Source organism: Heterocephalus glaber, unplaced genomic scaffold (assembly GCF_053883595.1).
Source record: "Heterocephalus glaber isolate CG9 unplaced genomic scaffold, H.glaber_assembly_v1.0 deba00001606, whole genome shotgun sequence".
NCBI classification, from domain to species: domain Eukaryota; kingdom Metazoa; phylum Chordata; class Mammalia; order Rodentia; family Bathyergidae; genus Heterocephalus; species Heterocephalus glaber.
In genome coordinates, this window is record NW_028258377.1 from 8,359,978 (window position 1) to 8,381,451 (window position 21,474).

At 38.2% G+C, this 21,474-nt stretch overlaps 1 protein-coding gene across 3 annotated transcripts in view; it reads left to right on the top strand.

Annotated features, from left to right (window-relative positions):
- Nucleotides 1-4,466: 4,466 nt before the first annotated feature.
- The window catches only part of Mcc (MCC regulator of Wnt signaling pathway), a 425,319-nt gene continuing 408,311 nt past the window's right edge, over nucleotides 4,467-21,474 (top strand). For all 3 annotated transcript variants that reach the window (XM_087194482.1, XM_087194483.1, XM_021238432.2), the window contains exon 1: nucleotides 4,467-4,591. In XM_087194482.1, coding sequence (XP_087050608.1) covers nucleotides 4,467-4,591 — 125 coding nt within the window. The remainder of the gene's footprint in view (nucleotides 4,592-21,474) is intronic.

Sequence of the window (21,474 nt, forward strand, 5' to 3'; positions counted from 1 at the left end):
TCTCCCATTTGAGTGAGGCAAAGTACAAACAAAGAGAATAAAAAAGGATGAATAAAAGGGGACTAGGAGATCCATCTCTTGTAATATGGAAGTGGTTCAAGGGAAAAAACATGAGGGATGAGGAGGAGGACAAGGGAAAATAAGTAGAATAAAGAGGTACCATGTACAGGAACCTAATAACCTCAATTAATGTAAACATTATATGCCATAACATGAGCTAAGATTAATAATATCAACAAGAATGAAAAACGGGATAGGGGACTTGGAGGAGGAGGGAGGAAGGGGAGGGGAAGAGGAAGGAGATTTTAAGAAAAAGAAGCTGTGGTATGTACATGTAACCACTCCCCAAGACGACTGTAAGCTGTATGAATTGCAAACATGTTCTAACAAAATAAAAAAGAAAAGATTAAAAAAACAGGACTTTCAGAAGTGCTCCAGAAAGTGGCAAGAATGATGAGCTAAGTGTATTTGAAATAGGGGGCATTATTTTGAGGAAGATTAATGGCAAATTGTCTTTTACTATAACATACTTTTTAAAATTAAAGCATTCACTATATTTTTTATCACACTTTATATGAGTAGCACAGACCCTAATATTATGACAATATAAAGTAAATGTGAAGGACATGGTTTTGACAGATAGATATGAGATCAATTCCAGCTTCTTCCTTTGCATGGGTACATTATTCCACCTTTTTGGAATTTATTTACCTTACCCCTCCTCCATCAAAGGGCTAATAAATAGCTATCCCCACTATATAACATTAAGATATTTACTAATAAAAAGAAGATATTTACTAATAACTTTAACTCATTTGTGGTAAGGACTCACTAAAATCTCATTAAGCTTTCTTTTTTTTTCTTCTTTTAGTTCTTTTATTGGTGCATTTTAGGTATACAATTCGTTTACATTTATCATTGGGTATTTGTACCTGTACATGATATATCTTGGTTCTTATTTTTTTTTCCCCCATTACCTTTGCACCCTTCACCCTCATTAAGCTTTCTTAATCCTAACTCACTATGGTCTCTCAGGAATTTACAGCTTCATTCAATAATAAATAATTGATACTACAGGGCAAGGTGCAGGAGGGGAAGTCAAATCACAATCAAACTTCATTGGTGGGGAACCTATGGCACACATGCCGTGACAGGTACTCAGAGCCCTCTCTGTCAGGATGACAGCTGAGCATCAGATAATAGTTGTTTTTTCTAAACTAAAACTTCAGTATTCAGGTTTAATTACAATGTTGGCACTTCTCAATAAATAAGTGAGTTTGGGGTTTCAGTTTGGGTACTTGGTCTCTAAAAGGTTTGCCATCATTGAACAATAGGTTCTCTTTTTCAGAAAGTCTGCTTTAAGCTAAGAGAACTCTGAAAGATCTATGTGAGTTGGAGTAGTAAAGGAAGCTTTCTCGAGGAATATAGGGATTTTTGCAGGGCTTATAAATATATACAAGCTTTGGGCTGGGGATTTAGCTCAGTGGTGCTGCCACCTGCCTCGCAAGTGGAAGGTCCTGAGTTCGATCCCCGGTACCAAAAAAAAAAAGAGAGAGAGAAAGATGGAGACTGGAGGGAGAGAAGGGAAAAGGGATGAAAAAAGAATATGTTAAGTACATGAACTAACTCCACACAAAGAATGTAAACATTATGTAATACAAGCACATACTAATAAAAAAAGTTCACATTTAAAAAAAAATACCCTAGAGAGAAAGGTGGGCTGAGGGTTTCATGGGCTTCTGACTCCAACTCTTTCACGTAGTTTTAGTTCACATAAATGGAATTTGGAAGAGTAAGCACCAAATAATCAAGTTTGCAAAGTGCTGCTACTTTTAACTGGCAGCTTAAGACATATGAGATAGTATATTTTATACATAGTAAATTTTGAAACATACAAATAAATATAAAGGGTAATTATAACCAAGAGGAATCTGAAAAGAAAAATAGATGAGGAAAAAGAGGCTGCACTATGTACTCGAATCAGATAAATGCATAAAACCTTTGAAATTATGCAATACATAACCATTCCTGTTAGGTTTTTTTTTTTTGGTACTGGGAATCAAACTCAGGGCCTTGCACTTGCCAGGCAGACACTGTGCTGCTGAGCTACATCCCTAGCCCAGTACTGTTAGATTTACATCATAGCTGTTGCTCTCAATCCAAGTTCTACCTTATATTTATCATCTTTATATTCATATGTCATCTCTATCTTTAATAATATACAATATCACCCTCTACCATAATCTTATCAGATGAAATTTCACATTCTTCATAGCAACTCAGAAATAATTCTTTTCTGGAAAGAAAAGAAGCTATCTGTTCAGCCATTTCTGTGTTACCCAAGTATAACAATATATTCTTTAGGAAATTTGTCAAAATGTACTTGGTGTGTTCAGATTAATTCAAAGTGGTTTAAATGTAAGCCCCCAGAACTATTGTGCACATTCTTTAAGGAAAAAACATTCTTTGCTTAGAAATATCACTGGATGAGGTTAACCCTCCACTTACTCTATATAAAGTAAAGATCCACCCAAATCTTGGAAGATTTTTTGGGTTTCCAGACCCTCTGTAGATATTGTATTTAGATAAATCTTTTTATTTTTTTCCTTTTAAAATCCCAAACCATTAATTCTCTAGGAAGATTTGAGAGCAACTCCTGCCTGGCTATATTGTCAGGCAATAATAAAAGTTTTACTCTATAAAAATTGGAAAAATGTATATTGTATATAAACATGGGTTTAAATCCTTATCCTATTGTAGCTAGAAATATTTGTGATACTGGTGGCATCTTTTAAACAAATATTATTGGGTAGATTTACAAACTTTTTCTAAGCTTTCCTACTTCTACCTATGTTCTCTCAGGAATTTGCAGCCTCATTCACTACATAAGTGCCCTGAAATAATGGGAACTTACAGAATTAAAAAGAATTAAAGTAGGAATAGGTTGATGGGTGGACAGGGGAAGAAAGAGAGCAGTGGTTCTTTCTTCTGACCTTGCACACAGTTCCAGGACATATGACTGATCCAGTTATCACCTCAAAACATAGTAGCTCAAAGCAACAATAATCCTTTTATGATTATCATCAAGGCTCTGGAGGGTTGGCTAGGCTCAGGTAGACAGAGTTTGCTCTCCATCTCTCATGTAGCTGCAGCATCTAGGGCTAGCATCATCTTTCATCACCTCTGGCATCTGATCTCATGAGGCTTAAACTTCTGGAGGCTGGAACAGCTGGGGCTCTCCAAGCATCTCTTTTTGTCTCTACATTGTCTTCACATGCTTTCTCCAGCAAGACAGCTTCAGGGTAGCCAAACTTCTTTCATGACCGCTCAGAACTTCAAAGATTCATATATATCCCCAGTGAGAAAGCCAGGTGGAATACGCCTTTTCTAACTAACCTAGCCTTAGAATTCGAGGCAGTCATGAGGTACCAGCCAGATTCATGGAGAGACAAAAAAACACCTCTTGATGTCCAAAGAGTCTGTGGACATGTTTTTTAAATCACCACAGGACTTCCAGACCTCTGGAGGGAAGCCTGGAACACAATAATGAGTCACTAGCCAAACTACAAATCGGTTCATTGTGGTTCCCTTTCTGCCGTGGTAATAGGAGAGTGTAGCGTTTAAGAGCTCCTGCCTGGACTTAGACTGTCCAAACATGCCTCTCTCCTGACACTTGCTAGGCCTGGAACCTTAAGCAAATCTCAGTACCTCAGTTTTTCTACCTGTAAAGTGGGGATAATGAAACCTAACTTTGATCTAGCATTTGGTAGGTGTCAGGCATTGTCTTGTATTATGTACAGTTTCCTTTTACCCTGAAAATAACCCCAGGAAGAACTATTTATCTATCTCGTAAGTCATAGAGTTGGTAATGAAAGAGGCACCTTCCCGGTCTAAGGTGGAACAAATGAGGCCATCTATTATGTTCGCTCTCCTGAGAAAAATTCTAGTGCCGCCTGACAGGAGGACTACCGTTTACAGCCTTGGACCCAACCGCGAGCGACAAAGCCACATGGGAGGGCAGATTTTGCCCAGTAGAGAGTAAAAGCCAACTTGAGGCTGAGAGGTCCGGATTCACTGACAAGAGTCAGAAAGTGCCTGGGGGCAATGGGTAAGGGACCCAGCGCGTTCCTGGCGAGTGGGCTCACGCCGCTTTGAGCTTGCAAACAGGAGTGTTTATCTTTTTCCTGAAAAAGTAATCCCGGAGTGTGTGCAGTTCTGCCAGAACACCCGCGCTCCGATGAAGCGTCCCGGAGGGTCGGGCCGCGTCTGTCGGGACACCTCACTCCCACACCCTTCGCGGAGGCCCCAGCGAACTCCACCTCCTCCGGGGCCTGTAGTGCCACCTCGGCCGCCTGACCCCAAGCCGCTCTTCCCTCCACGCCGAGGTGCCTGCTGCCGAGCGCGCGCCTTACCGGCCGCAGGCGCCCACTGGGCATGCTCGGCGCGGCCGGCGGCGGGTGCGCCTCATGATGGCGGCGGCGGGGAGCGCCAGCGCGAGCGGCAGCAGCGACACGTCCAGCACCGGCGAGGAGGAGAGGGTGAGGCGCCTGTTCCAGACGTGCGATGGCGACGGTGACGGCTACATTAGCAGGTAGGCGGGGAGGCGCCGAGAGCCGGTCTCTCCCGCCCCAAACTTCCCGCAAGTGGCCCAGGCGCTCGCGCCGAGTTGACCGCGACTCGCAGCGCGTCGCTCGTGCGGCCACCGGGAGCGAAGGGCTGCTCTGTTAGCTTCTGGAGGTGCCGGTCGGTCCAACTTTTCCCAGCGCCGCCTTGTGTGGGCTGGGGAAACGAGCACTCCCCGGCTCGGAGCGCTCCTCCGTGGGTGGGCAGCGATCTGTCCCCTGCTTCGTACACCGAGAGAGGTGCACGCCGAGTGACAGACGCGGACGTGGAAGTGACCGGCGAAGAACTCGTGTGGCACCGAGCCCCTGAATGCCAAACTAAAAGAATGGGTTCAATTTGTCTCCGGGTGTTGATTTTAAACACCGTGGCCCTAGAGAAACAAAGCGCTCAGGAGCACTGTGGAGCTTTGCGCGCTGACCAGGTGAGCGCAGCGGTGCCGGCCCCGCGGGCCCCTCCTCTCCCTTGCTGCATTTGCTGCCAGATTCCCACATACCCCATTGGAGCGGGTTGAGGCTCCCTGCCGCCGGACTTGGCCAAATGATTACTTCTGCCCGAATTTGTATGGCTTATTAGGAAAGGATGGTGACCGAGATAGTTGTAATGCTTTCTGGTATGCTTGTATGAAAGGTTAACACTGGGTGCTGACGACAGTACACACCAAAATTTGAATTGCCTTCAATAAAGGACGCAGGGACAATATGTATTTCATGTTTCTTTGACCTTTGCCTTGGTAATACTAAAGATCCTTTCTGAAATCCGAAGCTGTCTCCTTGCTGATTGACCTTGCCTACCTAAAGAAAAGAGTGGGGGATTTTCTCTCCCTAAATTGTAAAAAAAGAAAAGAAAAGAAAAGAAAAACTCTCTGAAATAGGTGTAAGTTAACGTGGAAGAATTTGACAATTACAGAATAATCATTTATTTGAAACGACTCAGTAATCTTTCTTAGGTGAATTTTATTATTTTTAGAAAGTTTCATTGGGAAACACTAGAAAGACCAGAAAATGTTATGGAGTAATTCTGTTCTGAAATGAAAATAATATATAATTTTAATTGACACACGGATTTTTATTTGCAAGCCTACAGATTTTAGTAATAGGATAAATAAATTTATTAGATAATTTACTTTTTGTGTATGTGGTTTTGTTACTTGAAAGGCCATTATTTCATTGTGATAGTAAAACCAATCTAGACCAACATAGTGGCCCATGCCTGTTATCCTAGCCCTTTGGGAAGCTGAAGCAAAAGGATCACAAGTTCAAGGCCAGCCTGGGCAACTTAGTGATATAGCCAGACCCTATCAAAATGAAAGATACAAAAAGGCTGAGGACTTAGCTCAGTGTGAAGGCCCTGGGTTCAATCCCGTACTAGGGGGTAAAAAAAGCAATCTACATTTAAGTTTAAATGCAAAATAGAATTTATTCTCACATAGACAAGAGTGCCTATAGGAATTTAGCAGCATTCTGACCTTTACTTCCTCCAAATTGGCCTATGATCACTGTATGTTACTTTATCTAAACTACACTTACTGGATAAATGCTCATATTATTTTCAGTCACGGCTGTGTCTACCCCAGAGGATGATGAATTTTGTAAGGACTTTGTTTTAGAGGTTGAAGCATTGTGTGTAAAAAGTGGTAATAAAATACAGATTTTGAGGTAGAGCAGAAATCAGCTGGGGCAAAGGTGGAAAAAGCTGTTAACATTCCTTGAGCTACATCATTTTATGTGTCTGCTTGAAAGTTGCACGGTATGTGCAGTAATGGACCCTGAACCATAACTTTAGAAGTGGGTGGAGTTGCCCAGGAGATTATGCTCCAGGAAAATTTCCATGTAGGAAGAATTTAGGCATGGGAATATTATTAAGGAGGCACCAAAGAATATGTCTGGAAATGTATTTACATAGCAAGCACTGTTTTACCTGGAATATATACTTTCTGGGATGGATGGCTTGGGGAATGAGTTTAGTGAAGGTAAGGGGCCTTAAGAGACTCCCTGTCTGAAACCACCCTCTGTGCTGCTTCCGCTTAATGGCTTTTATTCACTCCTGCTTAGTGGATTACAAGGTTTGGAGTGCTGTGAATTTTTTATTAACATAAGAGTTGGACTTTCTGTATTAAAACCTTAAAAATTGGGGGTGTTTCCAAAGATATAAAGTTTATGCTCATGGCATATAGGTATGTATCATAGAAATTTAATCTCAGTCAAATAAGCATTAGCTTTGTCACCTAATGGGAATCTGCAAATGGGCTATACAGACATGGGCAGCAGCCCTACAGTAGTGTCAGTGCTAAGCTTCCTTCTAAGTTTCTCCGTCATCATTCTTCACATAGAGCACTCATCATGGTTATCTCATAGTGCAAAGATGATAGCTCTGTCTCCAGCCTCATTACCAAGTTCTAGGGAAGAAGATGTAAAAAGAAGTTGACATGAGTGGCGCCTATATCACTAAAGCAGAGATTCCCAAAATCCCGTATTGTTCACACTACAACGCCTAACCATACCTTGCAGTAGAGTCTGAGGAAGCATAAAAATTCTAGGCACATTGCCTTCTAAACAAAAATCGGAGTTCTAGTACCAAAAGTAAGGAATAAATATTGGGCATTAAGAAGCCATAAATGCATATAATAAAGCTTCCATGAAAAATTACATTTAACTCTTTTGGACCTGGTTCTCTGCTTAGCCATTATTGTAAACAAGAGTGGGCTGGAAATATTATGTGTGGAGAAGAAACGTTAAGGCAATGAAGGGAACTCCAGAAAAGTAAAAGGTGGAACTTTGTACCTTCAATATTGAATAGTCTTGGGCCGGGGATTTAGTTCAGTGGTTCCGGCGCCTGCCTTGCAAGCGCAAGATCCCAAGTTCAATCCCCAGTACCAAAAAACCCCCAACAAAATTGGATAGTCTTTCCCATTACACTGGCAAACAAAACAAAACAAAACAACCCCCCCCCCAAAAAAACCCCCAAAAAACCCCCACAGCATTGACTAACTAATTCTTGAAATTGCTGCTTTTGCCAAGGAATTTCTAGCCTGTCAAAGGGACATAGAATCATCCCCATCAGTAGTTAAAATGGAGCAGAAAACTACCATCAAGTGGCCCCAGACTGCAGCTGGAAAATGGTAGAATTTTGGTTGCACAGGGAGACTGCAGTACATTCTTCTAGTTCATTTCATTAACTTTAGAATGACCCCATATTTCATGTTTTGGACCCTACATACCATGTAGAAGGTGGTGGAAGTTATTCTATTTGTTGAGATCATTTTTTTCTTTGGAGTTTTAAGGCTTTTTGTCTTTTCAGTATATGAAACTGCTTATTTTGACATCTTTAACAAATATTAAAAGCAAACATTTAGATATTAATCTTGTCCCCAAGTTTCAGCTTAGAAATTGCTTTCTTAGAAAGATCTGTGAAACCCAAATCCTGTGCTGTTTAGCTTTTATTCTTTAGTCCCTCCCACTACCCCTAAGAAACCATTAATCTACTTTTGGACTGTATAAATATATCTATTCTAGACATTTCATATAAATGGAATCATATTATGATGTGCAGTCTTTTGGGACTGGCTCATTTTACTTAGCATTATGTTTTTGAAGGCTATCCATGGTGCAGCATATATAAGTAATTCATTCATTTTTATGACTAAATATTTCATCTTAAAGATACAACCTATCTTCATTCATAAGATGATGAACATTGGGTTATTTACATTTTTAACTTACAAATAATGCTTCTATAACTCCTTGTGTATAAGTATTTGTATGGACCTGTGTGTTACTTTTCTCTTGTTGCTGAGACAAATACCTGACACCCAAAGTTAAAAGGGAAATGGTTTATTTAGCTTACAGTTTGTAGAGGTTTCAGTCCATAGTTGGCTGGGTCCAAGACAGGATGGCAAATGAGCATCGCAGAGGAGAAAGAACATGGTGCTCACAAGGTTAGCAAAGGCAATGAGGGGCCTTCACCGTGTCTTTCTGCCTCTTTTATCCCATCCAGACTACCAGGATTAAGGCAGTGTAAACCACTCAAAGTGTATTTTCCAGTTTTGGGGGGTATATATCTAGGAGTAGATTTGTTGGATCATGTGACAGTTCTGTTTTATATTTTTAAGGAATTTCTAGACTGCTTTTCAAAGTAGCTGTACCATTTCATCTTCCAACAAGCAGTGTATAAAGGTTCTGATTTCTCTACGTTCTTACCAATACATGTTATTATCCAACTTTTTAATTATGGTTATCCCATTGGTATAAAATGGTACCTCAGTGTAGTTCCTATTTGCATTTGCCTAGTTGCTAATGATGTTGGGCATGTTGAGCATATGGCCCATTTGTATATTTTCTTTGGAGAAATGTCTAGAGCCACTGTCCATTCTTTTTTGCTTTTTAGTACTGGGAATCAAACTCGGGATCTTGCGTTTGTGAGACAGACGATGGCACCACTGAGCTAAATCCCCAGCCCTCCATTGTTTTTTTGTTTTTGTTTTTGTTTTTTTGGTACCCGGGATTGAACTCCAGACCTTGCACTTGACAGGCCGGCAGCAGAACCACTGAGCTAAATCCGCAGCCCCCTCCATTCTTGTTTGTTTGTTTTGGTACTGGGGATGGAACTTGGGACTTTCCACTTGCAAGGCAGGCGGCAGAACCACTGAGCTAAATCCCCAGCCCAGCCCTCCATTCTTAAATTGGGTTGTCTTATTATAATATTTACAATGGTTGCAAAAATTGAAAACGGATCTTGAAATTCATATGAAAACTCAAGGACTCTAAAGTAGTCAAAACAATCTGAAAAAGAACAAAGTTGGAGATTTCATACTTTCTATACTAATTTCAAAACATTCTGCAAAGCAAAATACAAGGTACTAAATGCAACAAAAAGAGAAAACTAAAGGCTATAATATCCTTGATGAACACAGATGCACAAATCTCCAACAAAATACTGCCAAACCAAATGCAGCAACACATTAAAAATGTTATTCACCATAATCAAGTGAAGCTCAACCCAGAGATGCAAGGATGGTTCAATGTGCACAAGTTAATAAATATGATACACTGTATCAACAGAATGAAGTACAAAAAACGTGTGGTCATCTCAATTGATGCAGAAGTGGTGTTCAATAAAATTCAACATCCCTTTATAAAAATCTGAACAAATTAAACATACCAGGAATGTACCTCAACATAATAAAGGCCTTTTATAATAAGCCAACAGTTCAGTTAAAGGGAATGAAGAAAAACAAATCTGTTTCTACGATCTAGAAAAAGGCAAGGATGCTCACTTTCACTTCTATTCAACATCATACTGAAAGGCATAACCAGAGTAATTAGGCAAGAGAGAGAAGGCACTTACACATTGGAAAACAAGAAGTCAAATTGTCACAGTTTTCAGATGACATGCACTCATATAGAAAATATCCACAATTCCACAAAAATCTAGTAGAACCAATAAAAAAATTCAGCAAAGTTATAGGATACAAAAGTCAACATTCAGAAATCAGCATTGCTACATGCCAATAACAAATTATCTGAAAGAAAAATGAAGAAAGCAATTCCATTTATGATAGGTACAGAAAAAGAATATACCTGGGAATGAATTTGGGCAAAGAGGTGAAAGATCTCTACAATGAATATCGTAAAACACTCATGAAAGAAATTTAGGGTGATGCAATAAAGTGGAAAGACTTATTGTGTTCATGTATTGGAAAAGTCAATATTGTTAAAATGCCCATACTACCCAAAGCAATTTACAGATTCAGTGTAATCTCTATCAGAATACCAGTGGCATTTCACAGAACTAGAAAAAACAATTCTAAAATTTATATGGAACTACAAAACAATTGTAATAGCCAAAGCCATTTTGAGCTAAAATAACAAAGCAGGAAACATTATACCACCCGACTTCAAAGTATACTACAAAGCTATAATAATCAAAACATCATGATGTTGACATGAAAACAGATACATGAACCAATGGGACAGAATAAAGAACCTAGAAATAAACGTATGCATCTTCAGCCAACTTATTTTTTTAAATTAATTTTATTGGTACATTTTAGGTATAAAATATAATGACATTCGTCATTAGAAATTTGCAAAAAAAAGAAAAAAGAAATTTGCACCTTTACATAATCTCTCTTGGTTCTTATTTTTTCCCCATTCTCCTGCCCTCCCTTCAACCCCTCCACCCTTCCCTATTTACAAAGACTTTGTTTCCATTTTTTTCATTTTCTCATATTCCATTCCCTTCTTTCCTTTCCCCACCCCTCCCACTTCCCCTTCCCTTTTGCCCTTTTTCTTCCTATTTCACATTATCTATTATACCTTTTAGTCCTTATTTACGCTTTCAGTTTCTCACACTAGAGAAACTATTTGGTATTTACACATGTGTATCCTATTTATTTCACTTAAGAGTATCGCCTCAATGTACATCCATTTAGCTACAAATGTCTCTAATTTCTCATTTTTTATGCCTGAGTAGTACTCCATTTTATAAAAAATCCACATTTTCTTTTTCTGGTCTCCAATTGATGGGCAACTGGGCTGCTCCCAAGTTTTAGCTATTACAAACTGTGCTGCTATGAACATGGGTGCACATATATCACTGTGGTATGATTCTTTTAATTCTTTGGGGAAGATCCCCAGCAGGGGAATAGCTGGGTCAAATGGGACTTCCAATCCTAGTTCTTTGAGGTATCTCCATACTGATTTCCACCGTGGTTGCACCAGTCAACACTCCCACCAGCAGTGGAGCAGTGTTCCTCTTTCCCCACCACCCTGCCAACTTTTGTTATTGGCTGATTTCATGATAGCAGCCATTCTTTCTGGGGTGAGGTGGAATCTCAGTGTTGTTTTCATTTGCATCTCTTGAATGACCAATGATGTTGAGCATTTTTTCATATGTTTATTTGCTATTTCTACTTCTTTGTCTGAGAAATGCCTGTTCATTTCAGATGCCCATTTTTGAATTGGGTCTTTAAATTTGGGAGGTCTGATTTTTTTAAGTTCTTTATAGATTCAAGATAGTAGACCTTTGTCTGAGGAATAGCAGGTGAAAATTTTTTCCTACATTTTGGGTTGTCTCTTCACACTGTTTCATTCCACTTATTTATTTATGTATTTATTTATTTTGGTACTGGGGATCAAACTCGGTTCCTTGTGCTTGCAAGGCAGGCGGCAGAACCACTGAGCTAAATCCCTGGCCCTTAGCCAAATTATTTTTGACAAAGGTGCTAAGATCATGCATTAGAGAAAGAATAGTCTTCTCAATAAACAGTGCTGGGAAAATTGAATATCCACATGCAGAATAATAAAGCTAGACTCCTGTCTCTTATCAGTTACAAAGATCAAAATGTATTAAAGGTTTAAACATAAAATTGGAAACTATGAAACTACTAGAAGAAAACATAGAAAAAATGCTTCAGGACATTGAAATGGGCAAGGATTTTTTGGATAAGCCCTCCAAAGCACAGGAAACAAAATCAAAAATAGACAAATGGGATTATATCAAACTAAAAATCTTCTACACAGAAAGGAGACAATAGAGTGCAGAGACAACTGCACTACAGAAAAGATGCTTGCAATGTATACATCTGACAAGGGCTTGATATCCAGAGTATATGAGGAATCTCAACACTCAATAACAAAAAGCCTCTAAATGCCCTCATTTAAAATAGGCAATCTAAATAGACATTTCTCAAAAGAAGACATAGATGGCAACAATTAGAGGAGAAAACACTAAATATCACTCATCATCAGGGAAATGCAAGTGAAAGCCATAATGAGATATCACCATACCCCCAGTAAAATGGCTAATATCAAAAATATTAAAGATAATAAATGTCAGAAATGATGTAGAGAAAAGGAATCCTTTGCACAGTGTTACTGGACATGTAAATTAGCATAGATATTACAGAAAACAGTATGGATCTTCCTCAAACAATTAAAAATAGAACTATCATATGATCTAGCAATCCCACTATGGATATATATCCAAAGGAAATTAAATCAGCATGTTAAGACATCTGCACTGTTCAATCTCAGTGCCTACAGCAGATGAATAGATAAAGGAAATGTGGTCCACATGCATAGTGGAATACTATTCAGCCATGAAAAGAATGAAATCCTATCATTTGTGAAAATGTTTATAGAACTGGAGGTAACTATATTAAATGAAATAAGCCAGGCACATAAAAATAAGTACCACATGATCTCATCATGTGTGGAATATAAAAAGTTGATCTCATAAAAGTTGAGAGTAGAATTGTGATTACCACAGGCTAGGGAGAGAAGGAGAGAGATGGGGAAGGTTGATGTGATGGTTAAGCTTGATTGTGTCAACTTGATTGTCTTGGGAGCCACTTGAGAGGATTAGTGGAGTGCAATTCTGGGTGTGTCTGGGTGGATCATCAAGGTGTGACCTTGGGTACTGTACTTGGTCTCTTGCCCCTTCCTCTCTTGAGCTACTTACTCCCCTGCTGTGCTTCTTGGCCAACATGAACTAAGCAGTTTGCTCCTCCATGATGTTCCTGCTGGGAGCCTGACAACCACGCACTGAATCCCCTGAAACAATAAGCTAAATTCAACTTCTTCTTTAAGTTGTGGGTTTTGAGTGTTGTGTTACAGTGATTGTAAAGTAACTAATACAGCTGATTGATGAGTACATAGTGTACTAGCATAAGAATAGACATAAAGATCAATGGAATAGAATTGAGAGCCCAGAAATAAATCCATTTATCCATGGCCAGTTGATTTTCAACAGTTGTGCCAAAGAAAAATGTAAAGATCAAAGGTAAAATGGGGAAAAAAGTAGTCTTTTCACCACATGGTACCATAACATATAGTCACATGTGGAAGAATGAAGTTGAACATTTTCCTCATTTCCAATTTCTCAAAATGGATCAAAACTTAATGTAAGAGCTAAAACCATGAGAAAGCCAAAATATAAATAAATTAAAGAGTAAATGAAGGAGAGAGGGTTGGAAACAAGGAGGCAGACTTTTTGGAGATGGGGAAGGGGAACATTAGAAGAAGGAAGGGGAAGGGGAGGGGGGAGAAGGTAGGAGACTGAAAATGATCAAGATTATACCAGTTCCCAAAACAAATATATTTATAGTGTATTCCAAATATATACCAATAAAATATTTAGCATTAATAAATAATTTTTGGTTTAAAAGAAGAAATCATAGGCTTAAATCTTTGTAACATTGGATTTGACAATTGATTTTTATACTATATGACACCAAAAGCCAGAAGTTTTTGAAAAGAGATAAATTGAGCTTCATAAAAATTTTAAAGTTTGGGGAGAGATTTAGCTCAGTGATACCACACCTGCCTCACAAGCAATAAGGTCCTGAGTTCGATCCCTGGTACCAAAAAAAAAAATTTTAAAGTTCACACTTCAAAGGACACTATCAGAAATGTGAAGGACAATCTGCAGAATGGGAGAAAATTTTGGAAAATCATATCTCTAATAGCCAATATGTAGAGCCTTTATAAAGAGCCCCTATGGAGAGCTTCCCTGACCGTTATATTAAAATGAGTTTGCACTACCTCTCCAGTACTCTACATCATAGTACTGACCGTTTTCCTTCAAAAGAATCTTTACAAGTTGTAATTGTATGACTATTTGCTTCTTCATCTATTTTATTGGCATTCTCCCACTGGCTGTAGGCTTCATGAAGGCAGGAATCATGTCTGTTTTGTTAAAACTCAGTACCTAGCACTGTATGTGTCATGAATATATAATCAGCAAATTCTCATGAATAAAGGATCAAGAATAAATAGGAGTTGGCCAGGGATTTAGCTCAGTGGTGGTGCGCCTGCCTTGCAAGTGCAAGGTCCTGAGTTTGATCCCTGGTACAGGAAAAACAAACAAAAAAAACCAAAAAAAGAATAAACAGGAGTATATGCACATATACTAAAAAATCTTTCAAGCATTTTCATTTTCAAACACATTTCATGTTTATAAAATATTTTAAATGTACATATATTTTATTAAAGAATATATTCCTTTAAAATAACATCTTTAGCTGGGGATTTAACTCAGTGGTTCTGCCACCTGCCTTGCAAGGACAAGGACCCGAGTTTTATTAATATTTATAGGTATTATAGCTCATCAAAGCTGTTAGAAAGATTGGAAAATGTGACTTACAATTGTTGTAATTTTATTTGCTTATTTTTCTTCTGTTGTTGAATATTTAGGTTGTTTCCAGTTATTTGCTTTGGAATTTCATTAAGTTGCCAAAGACTAGGAAATACTGGTATTTTATGTACCAATAAAGCCATGACATAATGCTCCTTACCACTTATAATTTTTATTTTATTGTTATTTGATAGTATTTCCTTAAAATTCTTTAGTGATGGGTTTTATCACATGTAACTCTTGTACATACATAAAAAAGGAAAACAAGCTAATCAAATTGTTTAAAATAGGGCTGGCGATTTAGTTCAGTGGTTCCGCCACCTGCCTTGCAAGCTCTGCAAGCACAAGGACCAGAGTTCGATTCCTGGTTCCAAAAACAAAACAAAACAAAACAAATTGTTTAAAATAATCTTAAAATGTCACCTTTAAAGTCTGTTTCCTATATTACTTTTGGTTCAGATTGTTGGTGTTATATTTCACTACCCAGTTTCAACCTCCACAAGACCAAAATATTTAGGCAGGTAGTATTTCTTCAAGGCAAGTGGGGCTCTAATATTTTCTGTAAGATTTCCTTGTAAGATGTTGATACCTTTTTTTTTTTTTTGGTACTGTGGATTGAACTCAGGACCTTGCGCTTGCCAGGCAGGTACTGTACTGCTGAGCTAAATTCCCGGCCCAATGTTGACACCTTTTCTGCAAATATTGATACTGGTACTTTTGATCTTACTAAGTGTCAGTAGAAGGTTTTCAGACGCTAACCAGGACTTGTTAAAGGAGGATTGAGAGTTTCAGTTACTTAGTTATGTTACTAGGAGTAAGAACCTGATTCACATTTAGCAAGCAATGGTAACTATGTCAGCACCAGGCCAAAAGAAATTATAAGTTAACCTATAAGTTAAACTATGCATTTTATAAGTTTTAAAATATTGTACTTTATATAATGCTAGAATAAACAGCTCATTATTCTATTACTGTATTATTAAAGAATTCATCAAAACTGGAGTTATTAATACATAAACTAAAATTGGTTGTAGGCAATTTCACTCAGCAAGAACTACCACCACAGTTTTCAAGTTTAATGGAGAATAATATTTGCATTTGACTCCAGAACTGCAGATTTACACACACACTCTATTCTTCTCTTTCTGTTCACTATTGGTGGTAATATGACTTTGAAAGCCAACAGAAAAAAGTGACCTGGCTTAAAGAGATTTGAAGGAACCACTTCCATGAAAAATAAGTGAAATAGACAGACTATAGCCTCCAAATTTCTGGTCTCTTAGCAAAGTAGATTCTCATGACATAAGGAGAAAACCTGCAATGTATTTATTGTTCTTGGAAGCAATACTCTGGAACACAGTTTTTAAAGGAGAGCCTTTGGTGAGACTCAAAGAGCAGCATAACCAAAGACAAACTTCAAAGAAATTGAGTACTAATAGAAACCTCAAAGCTAAAATCAAACCATAGTGTCACTCAGAAAAGTACAATTGGAACCTAACTGGGAGAAAAAAACCCCATTAAAATCCTAAGGAAACTAGCCATAAGACAATTAGCCTACCAAAACAAAGTGAAGGAAAATATGATCCTGGTTTGTTTTTAATTAGGTATTTTTAAAAAATCCCACATGGCTCCCTTTGAGGTAGCTCAAGATAAAAAGTATAGCACTGCTTAGTATTATAGAGTAAAATGGGAGGCAATTTTTTGTTTTTAGATAGGATCTTGCTGTGTAGTTCAAACTGGCCTTGAATTCACTATGTAGACCAGGCTAGCCTTGAACTTTCTGTAATCTTCCTGCCTCAGCCTCTTCAGTACTGTAAATACAGGTGTGTACCACCACACCGAGCTGAGACACAGTATTTTGAAGGGAACATATTTAGCCTCCAATCACCTGCAAGAGTTGACTCTTTAAGCATTATTTTCTTATTACTGATGTATAATAAAATAGACCGATTTTAAGTGTATATTTTTGATGTGTGTATTTGACAAATTTATATACCCCTACAACAGCTACACAATTAATACTAATTTTCATAACCCAAAAATAGTTTCTTGTGTCCTTTCCAGTTCTATCTCTACCACAGTCATAGGCCCCAAATATTGATCTACTTTCTGTCTCTATAGATTTGATTTGTCTTTTAGTTTTTCATTTAACTGGAATCATACAACATATATTATTTTGTGTCTGACTTTTTTCAGGCACCATCACGCTTGTGAGATTCATGCACACTTATGTATATCAGTAGCTCTTTTATTTTTATTAATAACATTGCATTGGATGAATATGCCACAGTTATCCCTTCAGTTTTTGATGACATTTGGGTTCTATCTATTTGGGGGCTATTATGAAGAAAGGCACTATGAACATTCTTGTACAAGTGAAACAACTTTTAAGAAACAGGATTCTCTAAGATAACATAGAGCTAACATTTATCTAAGACCTTTCAGGTAGTTATAGAGCTTGTGTATCACTCACAGTAACTATGCAACATTGACACTGCAGAAGCAGTGGAAAAGACAGTGGGTAATCATGGCAAGGCAAATGGTGTGAGAAAAATTATAATAATAGAATGGACATTCTGTCAGATTGACAAGAAACTTCTTAGCCTGAGGAACTGGTACCAAGTTGAATCCCAAATTCTTATCTAAAGACTCTTAAAGCCTAGAGGTTCCAAATTCCTATCATTTGTCTGCTATCTTAATGATCTTTCCATATCTCTGACCCCTGTCTCTCCCTTCAATTTTAAGACAGCTCTACTGTATATACTACCTGCATATGTACTTACATGTTTGATGGCATCTCAAATTTTCCATGTTCAGAACCAAATTCCTCGCTGCCCTTCCTAAGACAGTTCATCCTGATTTCTCCCCTTATAGTAAATGGCTTATTAATATGCAAAGGCTTGAATTTTTGCTAGTGGTTCAAGTCAAAAACATGAAGTCATCCTGTATTCTTTTCAAGCAGTAAATCTAATCCATCAGGAATCCTACGAATTCTTTTAAATGTATCTAGTATCCACCTTCTCTACTACCACTGAGGTCCAAGCAATCATCCATCTCTCAATGAGATTATTATAATAGACTCCTACTTCTACTCCTACCCATTCTACATTCTACACACGCAGGCCTATGCATATAGCAGCCAGGTAGCTTAAGTGTCTGTTGGATAATGCTGTTTCTGTACAGCACAGTGGAAAGAGTACTGTAGCAGAGTCAGGAAAATTGGGTTTACTCTAGGCTCTGCCACTAATTAACTATGTCACTTGGTTACAGACCCTGCCTATAAATTTCCTCACCAAAAAGTGAGGTGACACTTTTGCCTGTAAAAGTTCTATTTAAACATATGAAGCCTACTTATAATAACTTTAAAATCCTCTACAGCTTCTATCGTCTCTTTCATGTTTGGGTCTATTTCTATTGATGGACTTTTCAGAGTATGGGGCATATTCCATACTTCTTTACATGCCTCAGAATTTTTAATTGGGTGGCAGACATTTTAACTTGTTGGATACTGGTTTTTGTGTTGTATTCCTTTACTTTGTTCTGGCATGCTGTTGAGTTCTCATCTTTCAAGGGAACTTAAGCATTGTTTGACAGTCTAGGGCAGTGATGGCAAACCTTTTCGAGCTTTCAGTGATACCAACAGCCCACTGTGGCATGCGTGCCATAGGTTTGCCACTATTGGTAGGGCTAGTTTAGTCTCTGCCCCCCTCTGTTTTTCTCTTTCTCTGTCTCTGTCTCCTCCTCTTCCCGTCTCTCTCTTTCTCTCTTTCCCTTCTTCCTCTTTCTTCTGTACCAGAATTCTATCTTCCTTGGCTCCCCTGAACTTTGTTCTCTATCTCCTCAACCCAGTGAGACCAGTGAGACTGGGGGCTGTCTGGATTCCTCCTGTTCTGCAGCCTGCAAACTGCCTCCAGACAGTAAGTAGATAGTTATACATTTCTCTTACTAGTGTCCCTTTACTCATGAATCATTGTTTTCTGCTGTGTGTTGTGAAATATCTGATAATCATTGTTTCATGTATTTTGTCTCATATTCTAGTTGTTTTCGGTAGGAGGGTAAATCTGGCCTCTATGATTCTATTATGACCTGCCCTGGGATCTCATTTTCCATTTTTACTAAGTGTTCCAAAGTGAACCTATTTGGAAGCTTAAGTACAATTTTAAAATAAAATTTAAGCAATACCTAAACTGACTTACTGTTTTTTAGCCACTACCTACCAGTAATGGTGAACCTTTCAGAGCTTTCAGTGATATAAATAGCCTGGTGCAGCATGTGTGCCATAGTTTCACCACCACTGGACTCTTACATCTTTTATTTTAATAGCTAGTGTTACTGAGTGTTTACTGTGTTCCAAGTTATGTGTTAAACAAGCAATTAATATACATGATCTCATCTCATACAGTAGACACTTTGAGAAAGAAATCATTATTATACACAATTTAAAAATAAGAATATGGCTCCCAGTACAGAGGAGGAGGCTTCCAGATCTCCATAGCACCACTCCCAGCTCAGAGTAGGTGAGCCCTGTGGCCACCAGCAGCACCCTACCTGACCCCTTTAAATGAAACGACGTAAACAAGCCTCAAAACCAGACTTCAAGATCACATACAGCAACCACAAAGGGAAACGAGATGGAACAATCTGATACTCAACCACCTGGACTCCCTGAACTGGCAACAAAAGAGGATCTAGAAAAAAATAAATCAGAAAAAATTTCTCAGATAACAGCAGAGATTGTGCCCATAGTGCAAGACATGATTAATAAATCTAGAGAGGACACAGATAAAAAAATAGAGGAGCTGAGGAACATGATGGAATCCCAACATGGGAAACAAATGGAATCCATAAAACACATGCAAACAGATTTCCAGTAGATTTAAAATTCCATTGAAAGTTTACACAGCAGAATGAGCCAGTGTGAAGACAGAATTTCAGATATAGAAGATAAGGTTGCAATTAATGACTAGGAAGAAAAGAAAAATTTCTTTAAAATTGTAAGGGACTATGAGAAATCAATCCAGCAGCTGTTAGACGATGCAAAGTAACATAAGACTAGTCAGAGTCAATGAAGAAACAGGAGAGAATGCAGATGACAAAAAAACTGTTCACAGAAGTAATGCCAGAAGACTTCCCAAGCAGGGGAAAAGAACTTGACATACAGATAAGTGAGGCATATAGGACTCCAAGTCGCTGTGAGCTGTGATCAAAAAAAATCTACACATAGGCATATAATTGTTAAGATTCCAGAAACCCAACAGAAGAACAAAATCCTACAAGCAGTAAGAGAAAAGAAACAAATAACATACAAAGGAAAGCCCATCAGAATCACAGCAGACTTCTCAACGCAGACCCTCAAGGCAAGAAGAACTTGGAGTGATGTATTTCAAGTCTTAAAGGAAAACAGCCTCCAACCCAGATTGATGTACCCTGCAAAACTATCTTTCAAAATTGATGGAGAAATAAGATATTTTCATGACAAAGAGCACCTTAGGAACTTCATGAGTACCAAGCCAGCACTCGAAAAAATTTTAGACAATATCCTAGGAAAAGACAGTGAGGATCACAATGTCAGCAAGCCCAGCAGAATGAATCCATTGGGCACGACAAGAAGTTGAACACAAAGGGGGAGAATCCAGCAAAAAGAAAAAGTCATGACAATGATAAATCAATATATATGAGTTATAACCATCAATGTTAATGGTCTCAATTCAGTCAAAAGAAACAGACTGGCAGAATGGGTCAAGAAGCAAAGTCCAACAATATGTTGCATACAAGAAAGACACTTAATTCAAAAAGAAACTCATACACTGAAAGTTAAAGGGTGGAAAACAATACTCCGTGTGACAGGAACCCGAAAAAAACCAGGAATAGCTATCCTCTTTGCAGAAGTGGATTTCCAACCAACGCTGATTAAGAGAGACAAAGAAGGACAATACATCCTTGTAAAGGGAACAATCCAAGAGGAAGAGATGACAATCATAAATATCTATGCACCAAACACTAGTGTGCCTAACTATATAAAGCAAATACTAATGGACACAAAAAATCATATAAGCACTAATACGATAGTAGTGGGGTTCCTCAATACCCCACTCTCACAAATACATAGATCAATTAGACAAAAAAAGCAACGAAATACTAGAACTCAAACTCTTGAACAAATGCACTTAACAGATGTTTACAGAGTGTTCCACCCCACAAAATCAGAATACACATTCTTTTCATCTGCACATGGGTTGTTCTCCAAAAGAGACCACATACTCGCTCATAGAACATGTATAAGTAAGTGCAAAGGAATTGAAGGTATCCCCTGTATAATATCAGAACATAGTGTGATGAAATTGGAGATCAATAGCAAAAGAAACCGCAAAAATTTCATAAACACATGGAAATTGAACAACACACTTCTGAATAACCAATGGATCACAGAGGAAATTAAAGAAGAAATCAGACAGTTCCTTCAATTAAATGACAATGACAGTACAACATATTGGAATCTATGGGACACAATGAAAGCAGTCTTACAAAGGAAATTCATAGCAGTGAATACTCATATTAGGAAAACAGAACGAGCCCAATTAAACAATCTCATGCTGAACCTCAAGCTTCTAGAAAAAGAAGAGCAGGACAACCCCAGAGCTCATACAAGGGAGGAAATTATAAAGATCAGAGCAGAAATCAATGCAATGGAGACTAAGAGAATGATACAAACAATCA